This window comes from Aythya ferina (genome assembly GCF_964211825.1).
Source record: "Aythya ferina genome assembly, chromosome: 26".
NCBI classification, from domain to species: domain Eukaryota; kingdom Metazoa; phylum Chordata; class Aves; order Anseriformes; family Anatidae; genus Aythya; species Aythya ferina.
In genome coordinates, this window is record NC_140324.1 from 3,482,116 (window position 1) to 3,504,054 (window position 21,939).

At 48.0% G+C, this 21,939-nt stretch overlaps 1 protein-coding gene across 4 annotated transcripts; it reads right to left on the minus strand.

Annotated features, from left to right (window-relative positions):
* Window positions 1-207: 207 nt before the first annotated feature.
* Window positions 208-21,816, minus strand: DPP9 (dipeptidyl peptidase 9). Of its 4 annotated transcripts, XM_084498741.1 has the most exons (23): window positions 21,671-21,816; window positions 19,536-19,623; window positions 19,180-19,242; window positions 16,420-16,522; window positions 16,269-16,323; window positions 13,282-13,394; window positions 12,052-12,225; window positions 11,664-11,832; window positions 11,389-11,502; window positions 10,958-11,086; window positions 10,405-10,466; window positions 9,808-9,908; window positions 8,141-8,318; window positions 7,258-7,423; window positions 7,077-7,156; window positions 5,412-5,564; window positions 5,076-5,211; window positions 4,226-4,371; window positions 3,486-3,632; window positions 3,193-3,345; window positions 2,452-2,594; window positions 2,018-2,129; window positions 208-1,567 (listed from the first exon to the last, which is right to left on the minus strand). In XM_084498741.1, exons 2-23 carry the CDS (start codon window positions 19,589-19,591, stop codon window positions 1,475-1,477), a joined length of 2,646 nt encoding a protein of 881 aa, XP_084354867.1. In that variant the 5' UTR covers window positions 19,592-19,623; window positions 21,671-21,816; the 3' UTR covers window positions 208-1,474. The 4 variants fall into 4 exon arrangements, with proteins under 4 accessions (XP_084354867.1, XP_084354868.1, XP_084354865.1 ...); XM_084498742.1 differs by lacking the exon at window positions 19,180-19,242; XM_084498739.1 differs by having other exon boundaries at window positions 16,269-16,522.
* Between the last annotated feature and the right edge of the window lie 123 nt (window positions 21,817-21,939).

Sequence of the window (21,939 nt, forward strand, 5' to 3'; positions counted from 1 at the left end):
CTCTCCGCCCTGCATCTTCAATTGCTAGCTCCTTCTTCCCTCGAGGAACATCAGGGATTTAATATTCTCTCCACCGCTTGGCGCAGAAACCAAACGGAGCACTTTGCTTTTACCACAGACACAGCTTTGGCCATGGTGAAGCAGATGGCATTTCCTCCCGAGCCCTCTCCTGCCCTCCACCACCAGGTACAGAAGCCAGCCCGTGCCTCTCTTTCCAATATTTTAATGAGTCGCTACATCTTACACTCATAATTATAAAAGAATAAGAATCCATAAAAATATTTTCTTTTCATAATACGCACTTAAAATACTCCAGGGCAAGTCAACGTGGTTCATTTGGGTATTTTTTTTTTTTTCTTCTTTATGCCCCTGGCAGAACCCTTGGCTTGAGGGGGGGTATGTGCTCCCCTGAGGTGCAATTGCTCAATCCCCCCTCCCCAGAACTGCAGTTCCTGTTGACCAGGTAAATAAAAACCAGAAGAGAGCATTTGCTGAGTAGATGGGCAAGGGGAACAGTCACTGACCCGCAGAGAACTGAAGCACAGCCAATTTCAGTGCACATCTGAAAGCTCGGGGTATCAGGGGAGAAGAAGGTAGGACCAAGAGGCAGCACAGAGAACGGAAGGAGGAAGGATTTGCATAAATATCATCCATCTTGTGTGGCAAAAACCCAAATGCTGCTGTGATCTCTGGAGAGATGATCTCTGGTTGTAGCCAGCTGCTTCAGCTGCCGTGCTACCTGTTGGCACAACTCTGGTTGTGAGCGGCCATGAGAGAAAGGCATGGAAGGACGTTGTTACCGACCCCAGCCACTTCCTCCATCTGCTCTGCAAAATTAAACAGAAAAATAGAAAAGACTAGTGTTGCATGCTTCTGTAGAGCTCTTCATATCCCCAGGGCTCCATGTTGGTGCAGCAAGGCCAGGACACAGCAGCAGCGATCAGCTCCCCTGGGGCTTAACAATAGGTAGTTCTCTCTTCCCTCCCGCTCCTGGCTTAAGGCAGCTTGCTGATTCAGCTCTTCCGTTTCCAACGCAGGCACTGAGTTCTTGCAGGTAAGAGTACAGGAACTGCAGAGGTGCAGCGGAAGGGAAAAGGACCGGGGAGAGAGAGAGATGGACATAAACCTCAGCCTTGGGAGACAGACCACTGTCCATTGATTCCCAGGATAGAGGGAGTAGCAGCAAAAAAAAAAAAAAAAAAAAAAAAAAAAAGCATTAACAGCCAGGCTGGAGGAGAGGAACAGGATGAGCAGCTGAGCAGGGGCAGACCTCCAGCTTGGAAAGTGAAAGAAGGTGGCACTGTCCAAAGGGAAGGTGCTCTCCACCCTCCTCCCTCGTTCAGGGCGAGACACCCCGACCTGGGCACTCAGCCATTTGTGCTCTGGGTTCGATGGCTGTCGGGGGAGGCAGGAGCGGCAGGGCACAGGAGGGGAAGGTGAGCTGTCAGTGTCCAGTTTGCAGAGGCTTGTGCTCTCAGAGGTATTCTTGTAGAAAGTGCAGCAGCGTGATTTCATAGTGCTCTCCTGACTCAGGGCACCGAATACTGTGTCTCTCATTGGGGTAGATCTGTGCAGAAGCAGAGACGGGACAATTAACCACGAGCAGCTCGTTCAGCACAGACGAGCCTCCCTCACACCAGCCCTCTTCCATCAGGACAACAGGGTGCCGGGGAGGTTTCGAGCACCAGCCCACCCCCCTCAGTGCCCTGGCGTGCGCTGCCACCCCCCTCGGTGTCTCACAGGGCTGGTGGCAGCGACATCTCCAGTGGAGAAGGAAAGTTCCAGGCCTGAGGGCACGAGCCCTGCGTGCAAGTGCTTTCAGACACATTGGCCAGCAAGGAAGCAGCCACAGTGCCACCTCCCGGCCACCTCCTGGAGCCAAACAAGGCATTTACTATCACCTACACTGCATCAATATGTGGAAGCATTTGCTTCCACCTTATTCCACTCCCAGGGTAGCGAGCAGGAAACTTTACAGATTTACCAGACCTTCCCACTTCACTCTTGTTCCTCCTACCTGCAGCTGGTAAGGTTTTCCAGCCCGGATTAGCTGTGATACCAGGAAGTTGGTGTGGAAAAAGTGCACATTTTCATCCAAAAAGCCATGGAGGATCAGCAAACGATTTGGCCTGGAGATGGAAAGAGAGGTAGGATGAGAATCCAAGCAAAAAGCTCTGCAGCAGGTCTGAGCAAAGAGCTGCCAGCTGGCAAACTAAAACGGAGCAATGACCAGGCAGCAGTCAGAGGAGCATAAGGCCACGGACGAGGTCTTTAACCCCTGCCCTGGCAAAGGGGGGCTGCGGGAACAACGCCTGAGCTCGCTGCAGGAGGCAGCCCCAGCCACGTGAGTTAAAATTAAACCAGATCAGAACCCATCCATTCTTTTTGTGCTCAGCCGAGGTGCAGCTGGTAGCTGTTTTTCAGCAGATTGCACAACCCCACCGTACTCACTCATTGGGAAGCTTTTCTACGTGTAATGCCACAGAGCCAGCCTCATAACCTTGCTGGTTGTTTTCTGGGATATCCATGTACCGCTCAGTATACCCGGTGTCATATGCCATCCAAACTGTGACAGGAGCACCTGCTATAGCAATCTGTCAAACAAATAGGTGGCAGGAGACAACTTTAATTATCAAGTGCTAAAGAGTTCAAGCACTTCAAGAGTTCCCTGTTTTCCTGATGAAGCACAAAAAAAAAAAAACAACAACACAGAACTGTTCAGAGCCTGTCACACAGGCCAGAATTCTTCTACAACAAACCCACATAAAACCCCAGACTCCTCCTCACGCTATTTCTCTTAAAATCAGGCAAATTCCAGCATACCAGCACTAAAGGCGTCCCCCTTCTCAAGGAAGACATGCGGAATGATCCAGAAACTGTGCTGGGGGCTTGGGAAGGGCATTAGGAATAGCACATCAATTATCAGATGGGATGCTAGGCTAAGCCCTCCACTGACAGGCACTGGGGCACGACCCCATCCCAGACACCCCATCCTGCTCAGGTCTCAACCAGTATGACCTGCAAGCAGAATGCAGGTCTGTAGGCAGGAGCTACAGGCGGGCAGGACTGAGGGACATTTCTACCTGTCCATCAAAACCATCAAGCAAATAAAAGCCAACACTAGATGGCAAGAGTTAGATAAGCTAAGAAAACCAAGAGTCCCAAGATGACGCCCCCCATGCCTAGACTCACCTTGAAGACATTGGGTTTACAGATAAGCCCCATGAGGGACAGAAAACCCCCGTATGACCAGCCGTGTATGGCTACCCGACTCAAGTCGATGAACCCGTATTTTTCTGCTACATAATGTAAACCTTCCACCTGGTCCTCTATCTCCACCTGGCCCTAAAAGGCAACAAGGAAGCTCAGGTTAGTGACTTTCTCAACCTAAAAACTTAAGGGACAGAAAAGGTGTGAGCAATGCTCAAGCCAGACAACCTTAGAAAGAACAAATGAGCAAAGATTCATTAAAAAAAATACATTACCATTTGGTTTTTCAGGGCCCCTTCAAACTTGAGTCCTCGCTGGCACGAACCCCTTCCATCAATCACCACCACAGCATAGCCTAGAGACGCTAGTGTGTTTAGCCGTAAGTACTTGATTCCTTTGAAAGAGTTGTTCACCAGCTGCACCTGCAGAAGGAGGTTAGAAAAGTTTCAGAGCCAAGCAGCTGCCTTCCACTGTCTTCCTCTGTCTGTTTCACTACACAGGATCCTGAGCTGGACAGCAGCCACTAACTGAGCTATCACAGCCACACAAATCAGGACTATATGCTGGAAAAATCATCTGAGGTTTGAGGCAGAAGTCAGAAGAGACGTCCAAAGCCCTGATGGTAAAATCACAAAGTCATCTAGGTTGGAAAGATCTTCAAGATCATCCAGTCCAACCATAAACCTGATCTACTGAGTCCCATCACTAAACCACGTCTCTTAGTGCCATGTCCACACATCTCTTAAACACCTCCAGGGATGGGGAGGCCACCACTTCCCTGGACAGCCCACTCCAATGCTCAGCCACCCTCTCCATGAAGAAATTCCTCCTAACGTCCAGTCTAAACCTCCCCTTGTGGAGTTTGAGGCTGTTTCTTTGTCCTATCACCTGTCACCCAAGAAAAGAGCGGCACCATCCTCACGGCAAACTCCTTTCAGTGACGGAACTACACAGAGCTCTGCCCCGGACAGCAATCCCATGGCCAACACCAGCAGTCAGCCGCCTGGATTATTACCTGAGGGCCTCCGTACACAAAGAGCACTGTGGGATGCTTCTTCCCAGGCTGGACATCGTGAGGTTTGTACACCATTCCATAGAGCTCCACGTCTGACTGAGTGCGGAAGTGAAAGATCTCAGGCGGGATGTAATCCGGGGGACAACCTGCAGGAGGAAGTTCACACCCAGTGCAGTAACTGACGGCAGGCTCTGCCTCCCACCTAGCCAGAAAAAGCTTATTCTGTTCAAACTTGACCCTAGTCAGGGCTCTTTCAATACCCAAACCATACCAAGACTTGTCAATGCCTTTCAGAGGATCCTCTCCCTGGGAAACAAAAAGCCTCTGTGTGCCTGCATAGGGCAATAGGCCATGCATGCAGTAAAGGGATCACCCACGAACACATCATCAGCTGAGAATCCTCAGGCAAGGCATGCTGTGCCATAATAGCAAGATGTGGGAAGCACATAAATGGGTCAAATGGAGAAAGCATTTGCAGAAAAGGTTTGGGTACTGCTCTGAGTTGTGTCTAAGCCTTTAACGGCTACAGCCTTGAAATGAGATAGCCACGACCTCCCAGATATTTGCCACTCTTCAAACAAAGAACAAATAAAGAAACACCCAAAAACATAATCAAATAATCCTGCACCACTGCTTTCACTCAAACCATGAAACAGTAACATCTTGAAAGCCAGCGTACTGTTTCCTTGATGAGCAATCCACTAGAGGTATCACCCCTGCAAGATAATTCAATTCATTTCCCCATAAAACGAAGTTACTTCAGCCACTTCCTTCTCCACCACCTTTGGCTACCATTAGTAGGAAGCGTATCACAGACAGAACCCAGCACGGACACTTCCACAGAACTTACTGGCTGCCTCCATCATACTGGCCCAAAACTTGGGCTGCTTGTGGAGCGGGTCATCATCAGAGCCACTGAGCTTGTAGACATGCACGCAGGGTGGAGTGCTCACGCTGCTGTAGTGGCTGATGAACATGTCAAAATTCTATAGAGGAGAGAGAGAAGAGTTAGGGGAGCGAGGTCTTTCATTTCCCACATCCACTCTCCATGCAGTTCCCAGACAAAAGCTCCCACATCTCAAGCAACCAAGACAACAGAAGGGTCAGTAAGCGTTACTGGTTGTGACTCGGCACGTTCCCTGTCAGTCAGGAGACAGGGGCACCAGGTATCTAAGAACCAACAAACCTGGCTCATAGAGCAGCTGTGGGAGAAGCCTGGCGTGGTAAGCCGCACAATTTCTCCAGGAGACTCATAACTGACTACGTAGAGGTGGTGCTCCAGTGGGGTGTCCTTTGTGCCTTGGAAATACACCAGCTTCGTCGCCTCGTTGACCCAGATCTAGGTGGAGAAGAGAGGGCTCAGTGACAGAAGGATGACAACTACTGCTCCTTTACCAGCTCAAACTGTCTGTCCCCAAGCAGAGCCAGCTTAAAACACAAACAGACCATGACAGACTGCTTGCAGCATTAGGAACAGTACACAGCACCCATTTATAAGATAGGCTTCAGACCAACACTGATGGGGAACTGCAAATATTCCAAAGTAATGAAAGGAGGTCACCCAGCTTTTTTGAGAAACTTACAGCATTTGCTTATTAAAGAGCTTAAAAAGCTGGGCCCTGTTCACTGTAGCTTAAACCAGAAAATTCTGTGCTTAAAAATGGTGTCTTCCCATAATAAGTCTGTGCTATAAGGATATATGAGTATTTTTTCCAGCAACTGTGATAATGAATTCCCATCTGTGGAGGGATCGGTCTAATAGCCCTAACAGTACCAAAATTCAAGTCACATTAAAATACATTTTTAAAATAAAGCAGTTTCTAAAAACCACCTGGCCAGCCAGGAATAGAAATGACAGCTTTTAAATACTGCATTGATCCAGCAACAGTAACTGAACTGTTTTCCACCTTGCAGTTTCCAAATGCTGAAGCCCAAGTGCTATTTCTAGCTAACACACAGTTTGAAGAGCGCTGTGGACAGCACAGGGAAGAAATACCCAACCCAATTGGCCAGGAAAGCCGGGCAGAGCCCTGTGGAGCAACAAATGCATCAAAATAATTGCTGCTAACACAATTTTAGCCATAGCACATGAAGGGAAGAGCCGTGGCCAAAACCAACAGCATGTACAGTGAGAATCCACATGGGGAGGGACAGCAGGTTAATTGCAGATTGAGGAAAAGCAGCAGAAACCAAACATATGAAGCTGTAGGCCTTTTAAAAGTGCGAAGTGGAAATCCAGATTAATTGGAAATGAACAGACAAGGTCTTTATTTTGACAGAAATCACCTGGGAGCATTAAAGATCAGACTCAGAGTTAATTCCTGAAGCAAAATGGAACTAGGTTCTACAAGATTAATAAAAAATCCTTTCTGGCTATTCCACAACCAATAACAGATACAGTTCCTTCATATTCTAAATTGCTTTATACTCCCCAGCTGCCTTCTTCCTAAAGGGATCAGCTGGAGACCAGGAGTTCATTCTAAGCACTAGGACATACTCCCAATTCACAAGTACTCACTGGGGTTAAAATGCTTCAGCAAAGACAACTATTTTGTGGAGGGGCTTGGGCTTGTTGCTACTGTTGAACCTCAGACTTGTGCCCTTTTTTACAGCCTGACTCACTCGTGGGATTTACTTAAGGAGCAATCTGAAGCCTGATTAAAAAGGCAATCAGTTCAACGTGCACTGGGCTACAGCACTTCTGGGAAAAGCACGGGCAGCAATAAAAAAAGAGAAACAAAGTGAAGCTTAAGTAGTACTAGCTGGTCCCAGGTTTAACAGAGGGCGTAAGCCAGGGCTGAGCAGACAATGCAGAACTGCAACATTGCAAGAGAAAATGAACAACCGCTACCTTGGATCCATGCCTTGCCAGCACCTCCCATTCCCCACCAGTCAGGGCAATCTCTTCTTTTATAGGACATTTGAAATCATCTAAAAGAAAGGACGTGAAAATAAATGATCATCTTCCCTAAAAGATAATAGAAGCAAAGGGAGAACACAAAGCTGACACAATGACAAAGTGGGGCTCTTACCCTCATTATGGACATATGGCTGCACCCAGTCATAGCTGCCTTGCTTGAGGACTGCTGTGACTCTGTACAGGTGACAGAAACCTGTTTTGCATTCGTTGGCTCGGATAAAGCAGAGTTCTTCCTCCTCTCCCTCCGGTTGGATGAAAGGATAGAAGATATCGTGAACCTGTCACACAAGGCAGAAGAGCCATGAGTGATTCCTACTGACACGACAGGATACAGCCAAGGAGGTCAGTGCTAAACTCCTGTGCTTTCACAGGAAAGGAGCTGGCACTGAGGAAAATATCTCAGATGAACTGCTGGCAGGAAAAAGCCTTTCCATACTTTGCTACTCTCACAAAAAGTTTGTGCCCATGTGGAAGACCGTGCGCCTCTGAGCTAGACATCCCACAAGGTGGTTGCTATTCTGACATCTTAGGAATGCCACACCACAAACTTCGGGTCTCTTTGCCAGCACCAAGAAAGTTTATTCCCTGTCCCATTCATCCATCGCCTACCTAAATATGTTAAAATTCCACAGATTAGGCTCATGTTCCAAGAAGCCACAATCTTCTTCTAAAATAACCCCGAGAGAGTGGCACTGTTATGTCTAAGTGTCAGTGCCCAAGGTGCCCGTGTTCACTGAGAATGTTAGCAAGAATTAAATGAACAGCTCCAGCTGTGAGGAGATGGCAGGATTCTCACCTCTTCCAACGCTGAGTGCATGATAGTCTCTCATGGTTTTATCAGACCCCCTAAATTAACACTAAATCTGGCAATACTGAGAGGCAAAGCAGTCTGCTGGAGCATGGACTAAAACCAGACAAGCAGCAAACACAAAAATGGTTCACTGTGGGGGAGGAAGGGGCTGCCTGTGCCCTCCTCCCAGCCCCGAGCCTCTTACATTTATCCACACATCAGTGGTTTCTTCATAGATCACAAATGGCTGGACATTTTCTGGCACAGTTTTGGCAAGTTGAGCACGCTGCTCCTCGTTTTCTGGGACAGGAATAAAGAGCGCTGGAGGCAAAAGGATAAGCTGCAGCCGCTGCTGAGGTCTGTCTAGGAACATAGCCCAGGCACTGTGGGAAAGAAGGTGGAGGTAAATGTCAGTACCACAGAATAGACGTCCCTTTGTAACACTCAGCACATGCAACCCTTTTTCCCCCCGCTGGCAGAAAGGATTTGGGCATCTGAATGCAAAGCTTTCCTCATCATCTCTGCTTTCTAATCTCCTGGAAGCTTTGCCAACAAACATGTATTTGCCAGACATCTCTGGTATTTCACAGGGGTATCGTTCAGACAAGATGTCTGACAGATTTGCCAGTGTCTATTCCAAGGGACCAGTTAACAGAATGATGTCTCCAGAATGTAACTCTTCCTTGGACAGCCCCTCTGTCAGGAGCACCATTTGCTTTCTAGCGAGTTCCTAAACTACAGAGAAGCTAAAGTAATTCATTTGTAGCTTCCCTGTTGCACGCTGCACTAGCAGGGAAAGGCACAGACCTAAGACAACTGCCAAGTGAAGGAGTCGCTTCAGTCTCAGCCTTGTTCCTCTCCAAGGAGAGTCATTTGAAGTGGTGCTGCACTGCAGGCCTCTCAACATGACAGATGGCAAGCCACTGCTGCATAGTGCGGCTACCCCAAGGCCTGGAAGTGCATCAAGGGAAGTTTCATCATTAAGACAGACTTTCAAAAGAGCCAGTTACCCCTAGCACCTCAGCGACTGTGGATTTCATGAACTGATATATTCAGCACATTTAGATAAGCTCTGGCGCAGAACACAAGAGCCACCTATGGGATTGCCTTCTGCAAAGCTGTATGAATTTAGTTTCCAGAGCAGACAGTTATTAATGGTGAGTTACAGAATGCAATTTTCAGAGACAGTTAAGTCACCTTAACTCGATCTGGACAGAAACTAGTTAAGAGTAAAGCAAGCTTTAAAGCTCTTAATTATTTTCCCTCAAAAAATTGAAGCCAACCAGAGCGGTGTGAATTCTATAACTACTTCAGGCAAGGCTGGCCAGCACAAGGCTGTCGCATTGCATTTTGAGGCACAGCGAGCTATGGGAGTACACTGGTCATTGAGCAGTCCTTTCTCCACATATGCACGAAGGACATCGCAGCACACAAACTGCCCACTTTCCCTTGATATATTTGGCATTGATCACAAACTGGACCAACAAACAACAATACGATTGCTTAGAGTACGTTCTCACTTTCATCAGAAAGCGTGTTAAACATCTTCAACTCAAAGTAATTCCCTAGGGCTGCTCATTTGTCATTTCCCTTTGTCATTGCAGCTCTGCATTAAAACCTACAGCTCATCACCCTCGCCCACATCTGATTATTTCCCACTTTTAGGATGTTAAAAACACTGAAGAAGCCAAATTCTCTTGTGCCATTTACGACACTCATGGCTTTAAAAACAGGTCATGATTACATTACAAAGCTGGCTACAACACAACACAACGTATCGTATGGCTACAATACAACTCAGTCTTGAAGGCCTAGAACAGTTCAGCCAGGGAAGCCCTTGGGAGCATTAGTTTGGAAGAAAAACTTATGTACTATTTGCCATCTCGGGTCCATCCAGCTCGGGCAATGTACTCCACAGTCGGGAACAATGCAGCAAATGGTTGCACCAGCTCCTTGTCCTGAGCGCACACAATCTGCAGCAAAAGGAAGGTTCAATATCAAATCAGACTGCTACCAGACTTGCTTGTATGGAAGCTCAGTGGAATGGGAGAATGAGGAAGTTGTATCTACTGGCTTCAGAAAGGGCAAAGCCAGGAGAAGAAAACCCTTCTACAAATGGCAAGAAGAGAAAGGAAAAACAAGTTTTAAAGCACCATGAGTTTGGCATTCAGCCACAGAGAAGGATACTATCATGGAATGAAGCCCGGGATTAGATCCAGCTTCAACCCTCCAAGCTCTACTATTGACAGTGTGGTCTCTCAGGCTAATTCCACTTCTCACTTTCCTCTCCTCTCCCAGCTGCCTCTCGAACAGAATGATATTCTTATAAACACATTGGAGAATCAAGTGTTACAAGAGGATGAAAACAACTGCTAACACTATTTAGGTTTCCCTAGTGACCTTCTCTTAATTCTACGGAGCTTCAGAAGCAGTCAGCCCTTCTGAGCAATAACCCATCGTGCGACTTACCTTTCCCTTGCTGTCCGTTTTAAATTCTGCCAGTTTTAATGTAATCTTGGGGTTTTTGCTGCCTGCAAAAAGTAGTGACAGAATACCAAGATGAGCTATAGTTATATCCAGTACAGCTTCTAGATAAGAACCAAGCCTGGTCCCTACTGAAATGGCTGTAAGCCAGTACACGAATAAGAAATGATGAGTGCGAGCAAACACCGCTGTCATCACAAGAAGTATTTTGGGTAGAGGAAAAGTTTGCCTTCGCCTTGCCTAGGTGGATGCGTATGTTCTCAGGAGGAAGAAAGCATTCAAAATGTATTCCAGAACATGCCATCAGATATATTTTGTTTTTCTCAACAATCCTTTCATCTAGGCTGAACTTTAAATCCCATTCCCTCCTGAAGTACGCTTTGGGCTCAGAGACTCAATTAGGCCCCAACATTTACAACCGGCTTCTAAATCCTGGTAAGGACTTAGATTAATCATGCAATGTTTATAGCACAAATTCCTCTACTTCAGCCAGCAGGAGCCAAGAGTTGCATTAACAGCCCCACGGTGCTTCACTTACCTGTCCTGGGGTACCGATAGGAGTCTGTTTTTCTCTCCTCCAAGGCAGGTGAAGGAACATGAATGATCTCCACCTCTGACTCATCTACTTCCTCATACAAGATCCGCAGTGTTTTTAAATCCTCTGAACCTAGGAAAAGATAGCAGGCATGTATGCTGCAGTGTTTTCCAACTGTTTCTGACGTGCCTGGAGCACTGTGGTGGTACGCCCTAGAAAAACAGCTTTGTACATCTCCTGTATAGCCACAGCTTCCAGTGACTACCTGCAAATGCTCCTCAGAGCATAATTATATCCCCTCAGTGTTCCGTTCCTCCTGGCAGCCTCTCCAGAAACAGATCAAACCAAGGCCAAAGGAAAGCCATGCTCAAAATATCATTCCCAGCAGGGGCCAGCAGCAGTTGTAGTGTCAGAACTTGATAAGCAGAACTGACCTTCCGTGGAAGCTGTCGGACACCACCAATAGCCTGTGAACCGATCAAACTCCTCCTGAATGACAAAAGTGGCTACACCAGCAGACTTGGGGTCATCCAGAACATTGGATAAGCCTGGACAGGAAACAAAGAACAGAGTGCATTTACATCACCTTGGCAAAAGCTGATCCAGAAGAAGAATGTCCTTGTAAGAAATAAGCCATGAAGAAATAAGCTTTCTCATCCCAAATTTTTGTCAGAATTTTCTTTTGAATCCAGCAAGAAGGACCAGTTACCTTTATGGCAATATGTCATTCGCTTCTCCTCTCCTGTCTCAATATTTGCTACCCACAGATCATTGTTGTTAATAAATGAAAAGAAGGCAGGGTCAGCAGGGCAAATCTTGGGATCCATTCGTGGCCCTGTGCACTGAGTTTTGATCTCCAGAGGTTTCATCGGAGACACCTACAGCAACAGAAACACAAACAGCTCTTTACCAAATCATCTTCCAGCTTCATACTAAAAGACTTTAAGCCCTGGATATAGTACAGCCCACAAAATGAGGACAAACATAGTCCTGACAGGACAAAAAAAAAAAAATATCATAACCAGACACACACGTGCAATAACCCAAAGTGTTATGTCCATCTCAGATGCCATTCATAAAACCATTAACAGACTCACCATGAAACCATTCTTGCCCCCATCTCGACAATGGAAGAGGCTGTTGCTGGCCTGGAAGAGGAATAGGCCGCTTTCACTGTGGAAATCGTAAGATGTTATACCAAAGACACCAAGTCGCTTGCGCTCTCTCAAGAGTTCTTCTTCTCTAGAATACATTCCATGATGAGGAGTTGCCTAGTGTTGAAAGAAAAGAAAATCTGAAAATCTGCAAGGAGAGAAACTTTCACAACAGAAGAATGTTTTTAAACTGGCACCAGGTAGACTGTGAATGCCCTAAATAATAGAATTCACCAACCCAAAACAGTCAGCAGTCTTATCACACTGGTCCAAAACCACCGTACCCTAGGCTATAGGTGTGGCCCAGGAGGAATAAACCAACTGCAAGCCCCAAAGTTCCCTCTACGCAAGAGCTGAATTGCCAATCCATCATTTCTGCAGATGGTACTTCAGCATGAACTGAGGACAGCTGCACTTGCTCTGCTTATGCAAATCAGATGTAACCAATTAACTTAATGACGCTATCTACAGCCCTTCACAAACAGTTTCCATGTCAGATACTGCACACAAAACCTCTTCCAGGGATCTTGAATTACCCTGAAGGGGACTAGCAATCCAAATGGGGTCAAGACAGCTAAATTCTTTTCCAATAGGAACCTTTCCAGAATGGAAGGGACACCAACACCCTCTGCTCCTTTGCTCATCAAAACCTTTGGTGACAAAGAACACTACGATACTGTGATCAGAAAGGGGAAAATTCACCCTTTCTGGTTCTCCTGCAATCCAGTACAGAGCAGAAGCAGCTGAATCCAACTCTCCCAACTTCCTTAAAAGCTGAGTACATAACTTGCATTCCAGCAAGCACATTAATAAGCACCTTAAGAGCCCAGTGAAGGCACACTGAGGAAAGGTGCAGTGTCCTGATAGCTTGTAATTTGAGGCAGGCCACATGCTAGCTTACAGAGACCTCTTTGCTAGCTCAGCCCTTTGCCTGCCACATCAGCTGCAGTTTCACACTTGCTGTCAGCTCCATGGCACACGCAGGTGACTATCTTGTATTATGAAATAAAGCAATTATCAATGCCACATTCCTACAAACACCAATCTGTGCCTTAAAAACTGCTACGCTGTTCCTTCCACTGGTCAGCAGAGCAGCACTCACCAGACCAGCCCCACAACACCAGCCAACTTTCCCAAGAACCATCAACCCAGACTCTTCACACTTTTACTCACCTGAAAGTGATCCAGCATCTGTTTCCATGACAAGAGTAGCAAGGCCTCCTTCCGTACCTTTTTGGGAATTTCTGAATAAAGAAGGGAATTCTCTCGGCTACCATATGGCATTCCTATTAAGAGGACAAAAGCATCATCCCATTTAAGATTAATCTTAATTACAGCAGGCGAGCTGTGGGTGCCCCATCCCTGACAGTGCCCAGGGCCAAGCTGGATGGGGCTGGGGGCAGCCTGGACTGGCTGAAGGGGTTGTACCCACGGCTAGGTTGGGACGGGGGGGCTTTGAGGTCTCTCCCAACCCAAACCAGTCTCTTATGGAATTGCAGAGGGGTTCAGTGAATCCAGAGGCTTTTTACCAGCTGTCATTTCCAAGCAGCTCTCAGTTCAATCATGGAATACTACCCAACTACATTAGCTTTAAACAGAAACTTCTCTAGGCAAGATTTAATGCTAACCAACCTCTTCAGAGCTGGTTACATCCATTTTTCCTCTCTCTGGACTGTTCAACCCACGCCCTAGATCCACTCTGAAAAAAACCACTCCCTGAATGGGTGACTCAACATTACTCTCCACGTTTCTCAGCCAGAAATTTGCTACAGGGACCTCATTCAGGCCAACACACCAGGCTGAGAGAGGGAAAGGAAAAACTTGGAAGCTCTGGAGAGCCCATTCAGATGTAAAACAGTGTTCTACATAGTCAAAAGACCTTGTCATTTTACATAAGCTTTTGATTATGGTCAAATCGTATAAGCTACTGGCCTTCATCCAATTGCCAAAACAACTGAGAAAACATAGAATACCCTGAAACTGATTCTGGCACTTTCAACAGAATCAAGGACCATGAACTTGCCCTCCGTGTTTGCTGTAGAGATTCCCCAGATCAGAATTTAACACAGGAAACGTGCCCTGGTACTATCTGCTCTGCACACGTTCTGGGCAGAACAGAAAGATTTCTGAGCCTGTTAACCCAGCAGTGCAGTTACTTAAAATTAAAACTGAAATATTAATAAGTGCTCAGGAAGCGAAGCAATATGTGAGCATATAATCCTCAGAGATACAGAAACACCAAAGTGCTGAGCATGTGGTGTTTAATATAAGCAGCATCTGCCATGATACAACATAGAAGTCTACGGGGACAGCCCAGGAATGATTTAAGATGCCCAAACTGAACGAACTGCAGATAGGAACAAATTACTGTATATACACATTTGACGCTCATGTGACTGTGACCTGGACTTCATTTCTCCTTGTTATATTACTACTTTCTACAGTGACCTCAGACTGACTACAGTCAATTAGCATCTTCCGAAAAAATATTGCCCTCCTCCCCAAAAAACATGATAACTGCTCTCCAGTGAAGAAAAGTATTCAGTTCCTACAGTAAAGTTCTTCAGAAGTCTTCACCCTACTCCAACACAGAGCCACTAACAGCATTCACGTAAAACTTTGAAAATATTGTCTATCATTGGGACAGGAATAGCATGATGGTGTTAAATAAGAGCCACTGAAATGGGTTCTGAGTATTTCACATGCTGTGTATGGCAGGCAACCCCAAAGATGCTTGATATGGCAAGAAGAAGGATTGGCACTTCCACTTCGTAAGGAATGCTTGAGAAATGTACCTCAGAATGACCCAGCAGGTACTGATCTTAAATGTTGGGTCAATGTGCTCTGTGCCCTGCACATTTTCTTAGGGAAGAAAACACTGAACAGGCATTGGTTTAACTTCTTTCCTAGTTCTGGCTGCTGTAAAACCCATGCAGAACGCTGACCAGCCAGGAGCTGCTCTGGTTGCCATTTTATTCAAGAGAAGAACATTAAAAATATACTAAATTAGCCACTCGAAACACCTTAATTCTTTAGTCACCCAGATCAAAAACTGTATCAAAGTCAAGGTGGCTTTGAAAAACATTCAGTTTTAAATTAAGTCTCGCTGTTCAGACTCAACAAGAAAAACATGCTAACTCTGGAAGCTGCCCTTTACAGTGGCACTTGGGTAATGAGAACGTACGAGGGACTGTAACAAATCAAGTCTCTGACACACAGGAGCTGCTTAACGATGAAACAAATCAGCCCCTTGAATCCAGCATCCTACGTCCTACAGTGACCTACACTCAACAAAAAAAAAGAAAAAAGCAGGGTCACTTTAGAAAAGCAATCAGCTCCATGGAGCATTGGGCAATTTCTTTACTGGCCTTGTAAAGATCAGCTCATGCCCCAAAGCGTAACAAACCCTTTATAGTCCATAAAGCTTCCCATGTTCCTAACCACAAAATTATCCAGCTACTAAAATCCAACCACTCTGTCACTAATTACACTGTAGCTCCAAGTCTAACGATGAACCTGTACAACAATATTCTGCTGGCTTTCAATCCTACTGTAAGAAAGATATTTCTCTACAAATACCAATATTGGTCATTCCTAGCAAGCCTTTTTCTTCTCCGGCTTTCCAAAGCATTCTACCTACATAATGCTTAACAAAGCAGGGGGAAAACAAGTTGCTGCTGTATGTGTCCCCCCAAAACACCTAGAATTTTTTAATATACATTTAGTAATTTAGTAATCCAAGAAACTGACAGTGAGTTTCTTGGGAAGTCAGCCTGGTTAACCTATCAAGTAAACCCCACTTCTCTTAAGTCACAGAGACACATGACAGTCCTGAGTTTGAGGAACAGCCCACCACTGTACTGGCCTGGTTACAAAAAGGACCCTGTGTTCATACCTCTGTCACTAGGTAGGGCTGACCAGCCAACACTTCCCTTTCTTGCCAAGCAGCAAGCCTGTAGTTAGAGCACTCATCTGGCTCTGGAGAGCTCTCTGCTCAGTTCCAGGCTTTGCTACAGATTCGAGTGTGCAATCTTGAGCGATGTTACTTCATCCTAGTTCCCCTATCTCAATCAGAGACGCTTCCCATCCTTCGCTCCCCTGTTTAGATTGGATGCTCTCCCACACCATACTCACACCCAGCGTCTGGCATGCTGGCTTACCCAGGTAATAAAGACGATGAGAGTGCGGGCTGGACTCTTCTGTTTTCCGGACAAACTGGAAATCATGGGGAGCTTTGTTCACTATCATGCCCGAATACTTCCTGCTGCTGTGAATAATGTCACGCAGCCCATCCCAAGAATGCTTTTGCACCTGGAATTGGGAAGGCACATCCTCCATCTCGACCACTTCAGAGCTGTCTGATAGCGCGTCCACTGCAGTCATCTTCTCTTCCCCTTCAGAACTAGACAAAAAACTGAGGGAGGAGTTGAGGGAGAGAATTAAGCCATAAAATCAAGCAGGCACACTTTGTTGCTTAGAGAAAGCTCTAAGCATGTAACAAACATAACAGAAGAAGCACTTCTTAAACTACAGACCTAGGATTCTATGACCCAAAGACTCCGTTTTAAACATACATCACTGTATGGAAGGGAAAAGTCAATCTCCTGTCTCATACCCAGTCCTGTAAGTGGAGATACTAAGCTCAACAGACTCACTTCCACAACTAGTTCTAGAAGCAAGCTGCTAAAGAATGTCCAAGAAGCAGATTGTGGTGCAGAAAACAATTCATCAGCTTGACTCAACGAAAAACAACCCCAGGAATTTGGATGGGTAAATCATCAAAGCTATGTCCGATGGTAAAGGCATATAAACTTCTGTCCTGGAAGACCATGTAAGTGAAGTCCCCTTCCTGCCCTGAAGGCAAGCCTGATCAGGCTTAAACCTCTGTAAGTGCTAAGCAGAGCAGCTCACTTACCTGAGGAGCTACTGCAGCCAAAATTGATGACAAAACAGGAAGAAACAGTGTAATTGGCTTTGCTGGCTGCAAGACAGCAGTAACAGACCCTTGTCATATCCTGCGAAGTGTGGCATGCATTCCTCATGGGCTTCCAACCTAGCAGTTATTGAATTAGAGTCTACCAAAAACGCCTCCACATGCAACTACAGCAAATGTTAATTTGAGGAGAGGTGGACTAACTGACTTGCCCAAGGTCAGTGATGTAATCTACTACAAAGCAGGAATGAGCCTAGGACTAGGGAAACCAGTTTCTGTCACCCCGTTTGAGAAGCTGGATTTCCCTGCACAGGAACACCGTCGTTGTTTTCAGGGGGTTTATCTGGAAGATTGTTTCAAAGAATTTCAGAAGAACTTCAGTTTACTGCAAAAAAACAGGGCTAGAGAAGTTTGCTCCATGGAGACAGAATTGCTACCTTTGACGCATCATCAAGATGGCAATCCAGTGACTAAGGATAATACCAGAAAAAATGCCTCCTTCTCAGCAGCCTCAAGATTTACATTTTTTCAAATGAGGTATTTCTTGAACGCTGCTCGTCTTCTGGGACAGCTGCCTGCATTCTGACAGGAGAACAGCTTCTGAGATGTAGCTGTCATCCTTAAGTATTAAGCAGGGATTACACACGAAGCAAATCTTGAAGACTCCAGCCTCAGGAAGATGCACGACAAGTTCTTTTCCAGTGGATAAAATCAGGGAAGAGGGGAATGGTTATTTATACCAGAAGAAAATATCCACTCATGCCCATTTTATGCCATGAGTGTTTTTTGAGACCTCTGAGTGTTTCTAGAGGATTCCCAACCAGCTTACACGTTCCAACAAACTTTCTAAAAGGAAGTTCTCATCCAGTTTGGCACTTTAGCCGATTACTGGAGGAGATGAGGAAACCTAAACCAAAGTACACCTTGACTTCCTTAAACCACAGGCAGACAGTACAAGGGCTACCTTCAAATTGTTCAGTCACTAAATTGTACAAAATATGTGGATAATAATGGAACAACAGGAAAAAGCTCCTGAAATAAGTCTGGAGGTGCTCCCAGTACCTACCGCCCAGCAGGAAAAAAATCTAAACAATCCACAACTTGAAAATGAATTTAAAAAAAAAATCCAATCAAAGTCGGGCAGGAAGCCCAAAACCACAGAAGAGAACGTGACGGGATGTTCTGAGACTGCGAGAGCGTCTACAGCCTCCGATCTATCTGCTGACTCCATATCCAGGGTTCCCATTACAGCAACTCAAATCTCATCTGAAGGGAGAAGCGTTGCCTATCAAAAACACATGACAAGACCGCGAAAGCCCCTCGGCTGGGGACGATTCTCTCAACTCAACCCCAGTGCAGGTCAAGTCAGTCGATCAAAATAATCTGGCTTTGGCTGCAGATACTTGACCCCGCGGTCACTCTCTCCCAGCTGGTGAAACCTTCTCACGAGGGAAAGCTGCAGGTTTAAGGTCTCCAAACAGGCAGCTCCTGCTCACTGCACAAACGTAATGCTGGTCGCTGCCCCAAACCAAACAGGAGGTCAGGAGCCCTTCCAAACTCTCTTTCCATGATTTTATGATTCTCTAGGGAAGCCAAAGGCACAACTTTTGGCTTGGTATTATTATAGGCTTGGTGATTTTGAAGTAAAACAGTGGGATTAGAGAAGTACCCATCCTCACCTGTAGGCAAAGTTACAGATGGAAAATACCACAGTGATAGCTGGAGCGTTGTAGAGTCTCCTAAAACTTAGGTCCTGCCACAACACGGGGTAAAATAAAAATCCAACTGCTTCATCCATTGCTACAGCCATCTCTTGGCCAGAACATAACAAGTATTGGCAGCACCACGCATGGCGTAGTATGAGGAGAAACTTATCCAATGGAAACTGCAGCGTGAATTTTGGGATGAAATTACTCAGAAGGGATTTTGACCAAGACACTGATTCTAACAACCTTAAACAGCCTCAAAGCTTCCACATCAACGCAGCACACGTGAGATTCACACCTCCCTGGAAGGCTGTCCTTCACAGCCCTGGTGCTGAGGCAATCATTTGGATGATTCCTGATGCTGCAGCAGCGCTGCCAACCCCACTTCCCAGAGCATTTAGTTATCCCTTGGGTGTCTCCGAGCTCACTCACCCCGTTTGTTCCGCCGTGCCTGGCGAGGTTGGGTGCATCAGGCAAACATCCACCAACTGCTCTCTGAGGGGGAGCACGATAGCGCGAGGACATCAAGCAAGGGCAGGTAGGACAGCAGGGGACATCCGGACAGGGAAAAAATATAAAGCCTGGTATTGGGAGCCCGTGGAACAAATTAGCTCCCTGAGTCACTTCCTGACCCCCAGCTCCTGACACAGAGCTCCCCAGGCAAAATCCTACCCATGGGATTTTTCAGAAGCCTCGTTTACCCCACGAGGAGCTTACTGGTGTGTCGCACACAACACAGGGTGAGGAAGAGCCCCAGGAGTAACTTGGAAATGTAGAGGGAACCTTACCTTCTCCAACTTCCTGCAGTCTCGTTTTCCAGACGAACCCTCTTTATCTTCTGCATTAACTACTCAGCAAGCTGGGCAGGACAGGAAACTAGGGAGGAAGATGAAAAAAACAAACTTCATATAGCTGCAGTTTCCCCTGTCACAGGAATCCAGCCGTATAAAAGCATCCTCTGTAGGTCACACATCCAGCTGAGTGCAGAGGCACAACCAAAGTCCTCGCTTTGTGCTTTGCTGCTCAAATCCGTTCTGCCAGCACACGCCAGGTACTAACAACCCGGACAGAACTGAGGGATTCCTTCACCTGAACAATGAGAATCAAGGAACCCTAGGGCCTGCCTCTCTCCTTCCTGAAAAATTCTTCTTGCAATCTGAGAAACCTCAAGAGCAGCCCTTTCACGCCTCTCCCCAAGTCCTGAAACTTGAAGTAGGAGCACTAAGAACACAGAAAAGAGAAGTGTGATCCTTGCAGTTACTCACAAGAGTCAAAGAAATGCCACCACCAGGAGCCAGGCAGAGGGGTGGCAGCTCCTCCGCTGCCAGCATCCCAGTCCCACCTGGGATACAAAAACCAGACTTGCCTTCCACGCCACGCTGCTTCCCTCTGCCTTCAGCCTGGTGCCACGGAAGGAATGTGTCTCACTGCACAAACCCATTTTCGAGGCCAGCACTGCCTTCACCACCTCTGCGCCCAAGCAAACTGAAGTACAAAGATCTTTGTCTCCTCAGGAGAGCTCTGAATCATGGACACACCCGAGCCCTGGCCCTATCTTCTGCTGCGGCCCCCGGTCTGCCCGGCAGCCCCGTCTCCACCACGACCACACTCACGGAGCAGCGGAGGAAAGCAAGGGTCACAAAAAAGAGCATCAGCGGCGAAGTTCCTGAATTGCAGAGGAGAACAAAGGGGGGCTGAGGAACAGCCCCTGATAATTTAAGGATAATTTAAGGGCAATCTTTGCTGCGAACACAAACGGCCCCGGGAGCGGTGCTGAGGAATGCTGAGTAACCCGGGGCCAGCTGAGCCCGTGCCGAGCAGGGGCTTGGAGGCAGCTCCCCAGGTCCCTGTTAATCTCCATTATTCTGAGATTTGAATGATTCAGAGGAACACCTCATCCCGCCCACCACAGGTCACACATTTCCCCGAGAAAAGGCACAATAACGTCCTCTGATGCTAAGCCCAGAGAAAGGAGAGGGAACAGAGCGGCCGTGAGAGGCCAGGCACCGGCGTGAATCGTGCCAAGGAGCCCCCGAGGGGGCTGCAGGTGCCTTCGGGATGAGCCACGGCCCCGCAGCCACCCCACAGCCCCTACAAACGTGGCCCTGTCACGGCTGGAAGTGTTCAGAGCACCTTGTCCTAAAGGAAAGCACCTGGGGGTGGGATAAATCGGGGAGGGGGACACGACGTGACAGAGAGGGACAAGGTTTGGGAAGGGCTGCCAGCAGCTGGAGCCCCGTGGGGTTGGGGCAGGAGGCGCTGCCAGCTCCTGGTCCTCTGGGGGAGGCGAGGAGGGGAAGGACAGGCTCCTGGGGGGGGGGCACAACCCCATCACCCCCCGTTCCCAGCCACGGAGCCCCCTCCTCACCTTCTGGAGGACAAACAGTGGGGGCAAGTTATGGGGGGACACAAGCCATGGAGAGCAGGGGAGGGGGTAAGGCACGGGGGGGTTGGTGGCCACCCCAAAACACCCCCCCGGGGGGAAGAAAAACCACCCTGAGCCCCTCAGGGACCCCCTGAATGGAAGGGGGGGGGGGAAACTCCCACTGCTAGGGTAAGAGGAGCTGGAACCCACAGCACTGGGGGGGGTGGGCAAATTATTGGGGGGTGGGCAAGTTACTGGGGGGGAGAGACAAATTATTGGGGGGGTGCAATTAGGAAGGGGAGGCAAATTCAGGGGATGGGGGCAGGTTATGGGGGAACGGGGGGGTGCGAGCCATGGGGGGGGGCAAACGGACACTCCCCCCAGCCCCCCCTCAGCTCAAGCTCTCCCCCACAGGGGCGCGGCCTCTGTGCCCCCCCCCCTCCCCCAAAGGCCGAGCCCTGCCCCTCCCTGAGGCCGAGGCCGGGATGAGGCCGGGATGAGGCCGGGATGAGGCCGCCCCCCCCCCCCCCCCCCCCACACACACCCCCCGTTACTCACCCCGGGGCTCGGCGACCTCCCCCTGAGCGGCGGTGGGGACTTGGGGGGGGGGAAAAGGGGGAGGCGGCGGCGGCTCCGTCAGTCCCGGTCCATGCCCCGGCAGCCCCGGAAGCGGGGCGGGGAGAGGGGGAAGGGGCCGGGGGGGGGCCCGGGGGAGGGGGCGGGCGGGCGGCGGGCGGCGGCCTCCGCTGCGCGACCTTTGGCCCGGCGCCGGAAGTGAGCCCCGTGCGCGCGCGCGCGCGTGCGTGCGTGAGGCGGGCGGTGCGGCG